The 9,266-nt window shown below is 52.1% G+C and overlaps 1 protein-coding gene across 1 annotated transcript; it reads left to right on the plus strand.

Annotated features, from left to right (window-relative positions):
- Nucleotides 1–17: 17 nt before the first annotated feature.
- Nucleotides 18–3,338, plus strand: TGME49_242100 (hypothetical protein). Its single transcript, XM_018780637.1, has one exon. It carries the CDS (start codon nt 1,263–1,265, stop codon nt 3,156–3,158), a length of 1,896 nt encoding a protein of 631 aa, XP_018637580.1. The 5' UTR covers nt 18–1,262; the 3' UTR covers nt 3,159–3,338.
- Nucleotides 3,339–9,266: the final 5,928 nt, after the last annotated feature.

A 9,266-nucleotide genomic window follows, 5' to 3' on the forward strand; every position in this document is an offset into this window, starting at 1 on the left:
CCACCAAGCAGGCCATGGGTCGTGAAGACCTGTATCGACACGCACGCGTACGTGGACAAACGCTGCTGCATAAGTAATTCAGAGTAGTCACGGCTCGAGAGGGAAGCAACGTTTACTTTCAGAAGTGACTACTAGTGGAACACAGACAGCAAGAAAGATACGGATTAGTATACAGGTGGACAAACCCCGAGGTGTTTCCGCATGTTGGCAAGATTGCGGTGCGTGCGAGGTCTGAATCCGAGTATAAACACCACCTCCCCGCTATCCCCCAGTGTTATCAGGAGCCGCACCAGCCGAGACAGGTTACACCATGCTGGGTCCCACGACACAGACAGATCGGTGACTTTCTGTGGCACATCGACATCAAGCAAAGAATGACAGCGACGAAAGATGTCATGAGAAAAGACAACAGCAGCTGGCAGCGGGGGTCATTCATTTCGTTGGCATACACAGTGTCACCTTCTTTGCCGTCGAACATGGCGTCGTCCGCAGGCGACGCTGCAGAACGGTAACGCTTGTAAAGAAACTTGTACTAGAAATTGTGTGGAGAACTTGCTCAACCTGTTCCTCGCCACGGATAGTCTCCCCCCGTAGCCGTTGTGTAGGAGAGTTTACAGTTTGCCATTAGGAAGGCTGCAGGTGTACGTTTCGTCTCGAATTGTCAGCCCCCCAGCGCATGCCTCGTCTGCTTGTAGATGAATCACCATCTCACAGCTTCTTTAGCATAGGCACATATCCAATACTTTCCTAACGCTAATGGTTGAGTCGTCGAAGAGCGGAAGAATGTTCTCAACGTGGTGCGCTCCCCTTCCATTTTTCTATCGGTAGTGACCCGTCCCCTGCAGCTGGCTAGTTGGCACTCGCGAATCACAGCCAGCAGAGCCCGTGCACAGAGTCACTCAGAGTCGCGTGTATTGCTCAGCCCACCAACCCGTGGACGTGTTAAACAGGACAAGGCAAGAATCATAAAAAATTCTTTTCGGAGAACGTCCGCAAGCACTGATTCTCCATAGGGGGACAGCCCTTGACGGGCATTATTGTACGTTTTCCTCAGTCACCGCCGACGGCGTAAAGCCAGTCTCTCAATTTACGCTTGGGCGCTGGCAAGACCAGGATTGAGACCTCTCGTTAAGGTTCCCTAGGGCGAGAGATCTCATTGGCTTCTGATTCGTTGAGATTTTACCGTGGCAACGGAAATCAGGCTTTAAACGAAAGGTGCGTATTGTCCCGGGTTTCTCAGCCACTGTTGCCTCTAATGTGTGATGCATGATCCCGACTTCAAAGTACCCTTGAACGTCGTTGTGTCCATCTACAGACGTGGCTCGATCAAATGCGTTCCTGTTTCTAGTCTCCTGCCAATAACCCTTCCAGGCTGTACGAGTGAAAAACACGCATACCTCGCAGCTTACTTCCTCCCCAAATTCCTTAATATCACATCAGCCGAGCAGCCACCCGCCGCCGCTCGAATGCAACTACCAGCGGGGAGCTATATCCTGTTTGGATGGAGCGTCAGGCAACGTGGTTGTACGAAGATGAAAAATACTCTGTTGTCACCTGTTGGTTTCTTTACCGCTCTCGCTGTACTTATAGAATGCCACCTGTGTGACCGGTGTGTTGCTCATCATGGCAGCAGCACTGATGGATCAGGCCTACGGCCCCCTCAAGAGGTCGACTCGGCACCACGAACGCCGTCGATCGCTGTTAAAGAGCTTGCCACGTTTCCTGGAGATGACATTCAGACGTCATCTCAAGAATTGCCCGGCTATGAACTTTGGACCAGGGAACAATCAGGGGCATCTGTGCGTGTTGGGTTTCCGCAGAACGCCGAAAGTTTTCTGACACAAAGAGAAGCGAGAGACGAAATCGCGAATGCTCACGAGCTCGTCGCTGTAACTCCAGAAGGCGATGCGTGGAATCACAGTGGTGTTGTCCCCGAGGAGCAGACTGTCACGCCTGCTTCAGGTAGCTTCATTCAGAGGCAAGCCGCGCATGCACCGCCTTCGACTCGATTGACGCCCGTGGACCGCCGTGGCAGGTCACACACAGTGTCAGCTGTCAGACGGCGGGTGACCGTGGAAGACGTTATGCGACCGGACCAATCGGCAGCCATGCATGCAGTGTTGTCAGCATTTGGAGGAGGCCTGGTTCTGAAGGCTAAGAACAAATGGGGTAGAACACGTTACACGCTACAGGGACCCGCAACATTCTTAGGAATGGGAGCCGAGGGCATTGTTGTACGTCTAAATCAGGTGAAAAGCGACCGGGAAAGATCGGTGACACCGGTGGCAGTCAAGCTGTGCCTCATTCGTGCAGCAGTGTTCTCGGGGCTGACATGGTGGAGAAAACGAAGGACCAGAACAGAACTAATGAAACTGTTTCTGTCGAACGAGAATTCTGTGAAGCGTGCTCTACCAGATTTGGACCCGGCCGAAATGCTAGAGCACGGTCTCGTCGTTCCACATCATGCTGAGCTTGTTTCCGGTATGCCCACGTGGTTTGCCGCGGGCGACTCATTTTTTGTATTACCCGTTGTTTCTGTGTCTCCTCTTTTTACTTGCGACCTCGAAACGGTCGTGCAAAACCCGTTGACCTTTTTGGGCGAAGATGTACATTACCCGCCAGTTGCTAAAGAGTATTGCGTGGATGCATCAAAAGGCATTTCTCATAATGACTTGAAGCTTGAGAATGTCCTGCTCAGTGCAGACGGAAGGGTTGCCATCGGCGATTTTGTTTTTCAAGCCCCCTTCGGGGCTTCGTTGCCCATCAGGGGCACTCATCTATACATGGACCCCGACAGCTCAGAAGCATTTTTTGAACAACGAGAGAACGAAATCACTCCCCACAGAGATGCATGGGCGACTGGAGTCCTTCTTTTCTATCTGTGGTGTGGCGTGTTTCCATTCGGGTTACAGAATGTCGCTAACGCGAGTCCGCCACAGGTGATGAGGGTCACAGTCATGCATGCAAGGACTACCAGGCCGCCGCCCAACTTCCGGCTGTGTCGGCGCATCCCGCGTGAGGTTCGGAACCTCGTTACCGGATTTCTGCAGTGGAACGAGGAAGCTCGGCGTCTTCCCAGCGATGTTGCCGACGCGTTCCTTGCCGCTACGGACGACGGTGGTAGAGAGGCGCGTCGGATAAGAACGCATCAATTTTGAGATCCGCGCCGGCTGAATGCATGCCTGAGAGTTGGAGCTCCCAGGCATGGCGGAAGTGTCTCCATCAGACAAGCAACGAGCAAGATGGTGTCGCACACTAGACATCGTCGGCTGCGAAGGCGACAGTGCAAATGGCGGGCTTGCGTGGCCGTGTGTGGAATGCAGAGATGTGCTCTGCACCTGATGAACATGATTGTCCGTACTCCATATCGCGTGCTGATTGTACCATTCGATGTGCATGGCGAGTGAGGGAAAGTGGGACGCTTCTGGAAATACTGTGAACAGCAGGAAACAGAGCGGTGGGGACGCCTAGACACCGACACATGAGCTTTTATGCTTTTACAGATGTGCCTCACAAAATCAGTTTTATTGCCTTCTTTTGGAGGAATCCCGTGGGGCATGGGCATCGTCATGTTCACGGTGTAAAAGGTTGACTTCACCTGTAAGTGTGCGCGGCTGTGCTCAGTGAGAAATGAAGATGCTCGCGTGAAACTCTATGGCAGTCCACCTAATGAGGCGTCTCTTGCAGTAACGCTTATAGGCCGACAATTCAAGCAGGCAATGGACCAAGTAGACACGGCTCGTCAGACGTACGTAGATAACTGCTGAAGGAGAAGTAACCCATGATTGTCATCGCTCGAGAGAAAATAGTGGTTGTACGTTTATGTGACTGCTTGTGGCAGAACCCACAAGGGAATGCAGAAATGAATACGCAGGTCAAATTGATGATACATTTATCTGCCTCCTGACCTCTTATACAGCTACCCTGTCAGCTCAAGGACACTTCTCTAGTCTCCTGCCGACTGGCGTGTTCAGGAAGTTCACTAACGTTAGGCGGACGTGCTGCAACCATTCAATTGTTTGTCTCGCGCGTTCCCCTCTTCCGTTCTCGCCTCCCTGCCACTGCGTTCTTTCGTGTGACGCACACTTTGTCGATTACAATGCATCACTCACAAGGGCCCGCCACAATGCCGCAGTCGCAGTGCTGCGTTCTGTGTATGAAAAATACAGGGAATGGCGTAGAACATGAGCCAGTTCTTCATATTTTTCTGTAACAGCCAAAATCGGGGTAACTGAGGATCTGTGTCTCCTGTGACTTCTTCACGTATGATGTGTGTGCTTTGGGCGGTTGAGAGAGAAGGAACTGTGGAATCCGCAGGTGACGTAATCTCGAATCTTCAACGCCCTTTCCGTTTGTCGGGAAAACCAGGTGACGTCGGTGAAGCAGCCTCTGTGACAAGAGGAAGAGACTCTCTTTATGTTTGGAAATCGGAAGTGTTCCGGGCCAGCACTTTTTTCGCATTTGACTTGAGAAAATGCAGAGCACTTACACATCCATGCTGCTGGAGACGCTTCCCGTAGGAGCTGTTCTCAAGACACGATATTTGCATGAAATCCAACTGCTGGGGGACACTTGTTTTCTTGTTCTGAGTTTGTGGGAAACGCATCAGTGCAGGTGAGAACCCGAGACTGAATCAGGTTTCTTGCGCTAGACTTTCCCGCGACACAACAGATAATCTGCCCTTTAAAATTGTGCAATTAAATGCAACATGAGTACCAGATTCACGCCCACTGAATAAGCTCCCATGAATAAGCAACTGCAATCCCCTCTGTCACTCTGCAGCATTGTGCCAAGAAGAAACGCTGCGCAAGACACCGCTAGAAACCACAACCCAGCGGGGGTGGTCACATGTGCTGGGCACATCAGGTGTTGACAAATTCCTCATCGAACCTGACGTGGTACGCAGGAAACGAGGTCAGCATGTGTGCAACAAATTGGGCATGGAACGCATACGTCTGGCTTCTCGTTAGAATTAGCCTCTCGCTTAGCTGTTTTGTCGGAGAGCTGCCAGTTTGCCACCTGGAGTGGTGGCGCTCTGTCTGTCTGCTACTGGAATTACAAGCCCCGCCAAGCGAACCTAGTGCATTTCAAGATCGATCACAAGACGCCCCTCCGCCAAAACCAGCATAATCACAAGACATCACTTGCCCTATAATTAGGAGAGAGGTGTAGCTGATGGGCAATTGTTCCTTGCCCTTTGCGTCTTGAATGTTCGTAGCAACCATTCTCCCACATGTGGCTAGTCAGCGGTCATGAGGCAGTGCAGGTCCGGTTCTTGCACCGTCATACGAGATCACGTCTCGTGTATCTGCTCTACAAAGCCACGGACGTATCAGAGGGGGGAAACGCTGATTATGCGCAGTGTCTACGTTTGAGAAGGCATCCAAAACCATTAAGAAGTCGCAAAAGGGCAACTTACCCGTTTCATCGCCGACATTTACGTTCGATTACCACATCAAGGAGCGCAGGCATGTGAGAATATATGTGGATGGCGAAAACTGGCGCCGCATCAATTGTACATTCACCTCCAATGTATGCAACTGCCCTCAAGAACCCGTATCCTGTATCATTGGAGCGCCACTCAACGTGATTGCGTGAAAATGAAAAAAGCTGTGCTGCCACGTGTCGGTTTGTGTTTTATTGTTGCTATGCTTCTAAAGCGCTATCCGTCAGATCAATGTGTTGCTAATCTTGGCAGCACCCCAAATGAATCAAGCATAAGGCGCCCTGGAGAGGCCGACTCAGCACCACAGGGGTCACCTACAGCTATAAATGAGCATCTTGGGAAAGCATACGGCGACCGTCGGAGACCGATACAAGGTACGACTCACACCAGAATATGGCCCAGGGGGCGGTTATGGGCATTGTCGCGATTACCTGCTGCAGAGCGAGAGTTGTTGGAGGGGGCATCTATACGTGAGGACCTTACGTCGGGGGTCAGAGGAGTTCTGACAAAGAAAGGAACGAGAGCGAGAACGACAAAACGCCACGATCTCGTCGCTGTGACGTCGGGAGAACATTACTGGAACCAAGGGCTTGTCTACCACGAGGAACAGACAGCGCCACATGTTGCAGCTTCAAGCAGTTTCATGCAGAGCACCACTTCTCTTGCCACGCCTGCTGACCTGAACGCTCCGGTTGACACCCAGGGACAGCTCGATATCAACAGCGTCCTGAAGAATCGACCTCCCGCAGAGGCACAGCTCTCGCCTCGCGAGATTGCAGCCAAAACCCATTTCGAAGCAATGTTTGCCAAAGGCCTGCAACTGACGGTTGAATCCATATTCACCGGAGAAACCTTTACCCTGACAAAACCGGCCCGTTTCTTAGGATGGGGATCAACGGCGATTGTTTTTGGTTTGCACCGCGTGAAAGCGGGCGGAGCAAGTGCTCCACAACAATTGGCAGCTAAGATAAACGTCAGGAGTTTGCAAGAACTGCAGCATCTTTCCTCGTCTCAGAAAAAAACGGCTCTTGAGGATATACAAGAACGTTTTCTCCAGGAAGAGAGCTCAGCGAGGAATGCGCTGCAACATGTGACCCCAGAAACGGCTCTGGAGCACGGTGTCCTCTTCCCAGTTGATGTTTGCCGTATTTCTAAATTGTTCTCCGGATTTCGTGCAGGCAATTCCTACGTAATACTTCCTGTTCCTAGCATTGTTTCCTGTTTTTACTTGCGACCTCCAGCAGGTCGTTAAGAGTGGCCTATCACGTGCGGCGAAGTTGTATATCACCCGGCAGCTGCTGCAGGCTGTTGCGTGGCTACATGCCAATGGCGTGGCTCACAACGACTTGAAGCTAGAGAATGTCCTTCTCAGTGCAGAAGGAAAGGCTGTCATTGCGGATTTTGGTTTCGCAGTGAAGCTTGGAACCGCATCAGCCATTCAGTTCACTGCTCCCTATTTGGATCCGCAAACCGCAGAGGCAGTGCTTCAAAAGAAACGAAAACGACCGCGAGTGAGGAAAGAGATGCATGGGCGTTAGCAACTCTCCTGTTTTTGCTTTGGTGTGGATCGTTTCCATACGTATCGGATGAGCAGGCCGACCTCCCCACCAGCGACTTGCTGAAATTGCTGGTGACATTGGGAAAGACAGAAAAGCCAGCGCCGAACTTCCATCTGTGTAAAGACCTCCCACCTGCGGTGGGACATCTCGTAACCGCATTTCTACAGTGGAACAGCGACAATCGGTCTCGCCCCGGGGATGTTCTTGACGATTTCCTTGCTGCTACAGTGTCCGAAGGAGCGAGCGCCTAAGCGAGTGTATGAAATGGAAATCCATGTTACCCGCATCCAGGTCTCAGCACCAGCGATCCCAAAAACATGCTATTGCCTCCACCACTCGATCAACCAACAAGACGGGGCAGTTCGGTTGACTTCATCAGCTGCGAAAGCGACAGTGTCAGAGCCGCGGGAGGCCGGGCGTCTTCGATCACGCGGCAACATTGGCGAAGGTCGACGGCAGACTTAAACCCATTCTGGCGGTGACACATGCATTGGTACTTGTTCTCAAACAGGAGATGTCTCTGAAGTTCAAGCGTTAAGACGACGCAACACTCGGGGTCCGATTCTGAAACATTTACCCAGGCCTGTTGCCCCCATCAGTATCTGGTGCCTCACCAGCAAACGTCAAACTGAAGTCGCAGCATAGAGCCAATATGGGACAGTGACGCACGCCAACACTCTGCGAAAACCAGCGTAATCACAGAACCGCAACTTTCGTACGTTCATGATGGATTCGTAGAGGAGTGGTCGCGTAACTGCAGCTTCACACGTTCTCCCGTCCATTTTCTCTGGGTGGTGACCCCTGCCCCGCAGCTGGCTAGCTGGTGCTTCCGAGTCAAGAGCGTGTTGAGTCCCTGCTTGGGGTCCTTCAGTTGCTTGTGATGCTGAAGCCACGCAAAACGACAAACATGTTAGGGACCAGAAGGCACCAATTATACAGAGCATTTGTTTTGTCAAAGGGCGTAAAGGAATCGATGCTTCACAGAGAGACAAATCGTGCCAGCCTGTATCGTGTTTCGTCGGTCGTCGCTACAGATGGCGAGAGGCCGTGTCATTTGACAGCTTGCGCCCTGGCTGAGACAAGATTGAGACCACTCGCTGAAGTTCGCGACTAATGGCATGGAACATCATTATTTTCTGTAGCCGGGAGAGTATGCTACGGCATCCAAAACAAACGTTAAGACGAACGGTGTGGACAGACAAGCGGTTCTCCACCAGCCTTCCCGCCGTTATGTGCAGTGTCTGACGCCGACTTCCAAGCACCCTCGGTCGCCGCCGTCATTATCCACGGATGTGACTGGATTACATGGACTCCTCCTTATCGTTCCGCGCAATTAATGTGTCTGTTTTAGCTAAAAAAATCGGAGAACTCGCAGAGTTTGTAGCATATTCCCCTCTGCCAATCGTTACTTCCCACGTCACCCGAGCAACGACCAACAGTCGCTCGTATGAAACTACCCTAGGGGACCTAAATCCTGCACCCTTGAAGCGCCAGGCAACGCGACCGCGTGAAAATGAGAAGGCTGCTGCTTTCACCTGTTGGTTTCGTCATTGTCCTGGCTACACTGTTAGAATGTCACCCGCCCGATCGGTGTGTTGCTCATCAGGCAGCAGCACTGATGAATCGAACGTGTGGTCTCCTCGAGGGGCCCAATTTGTACCCGGGGCGTCAGAGGCCGCTGTAAAAAATCAGGTTGGTATTCCTGACAGTGCCCTTCTGTGGCCGTCGCAAGATGCTACGGAAACCGGGCTGCGGCCTACGGAGCAAGTAGAGGCACGATCGTCATTTCCTGCTGCAAAGCAATATTTATCAGAGGCGGCACCTGCGCGTGGCGACCTTCCACCGCGCGCCACAGGCCTTCTGAGACGTCGAGGAGCTAGAGTGCGAACGGTGAAAGCTCACGAGATCGGTGTGGAGACTCCAAAAACGTATGGCTGGGATCACAGGGTTGTCGACAGTGAGAAGCAGACCACGGCGCCCGTTGCAGATTCAAGTGGCTTCATTCAAATCCCCTCTTCGCGCGCCACGCCTACCACCCTGAACGCTCCGATTGACCTCCAGGGACGGCGCGATATCAGAAACATCGTCAGGAATCGACCTCCCGCTGACTCAGATTTATCGCGTAGCGAGATTGCAGCCAAAAACGGATTCGAGCGAAGATTTGTCCGGGGTTTACAACTGAAGGTTGAGTCATTATTCAGCGGAGGTGTTTTCACGTTGACAGGACCGGCGCAGTTCCTGAAAATTGGGTCAACGGCAAT

This window comes from Toxoplasma gondii, chromosome VI (genome assembly GCF_000006565.2).
Source record: "Toxoplasma gondii ME49 chromosome VI, whole genome shotgun sequence".
NCBI lineage: Eukaryota > Apicomplexa > Conoidasida > Eucoccidiorida > Sarcocystidae > Toxoplasma > Toxoplasma gondii.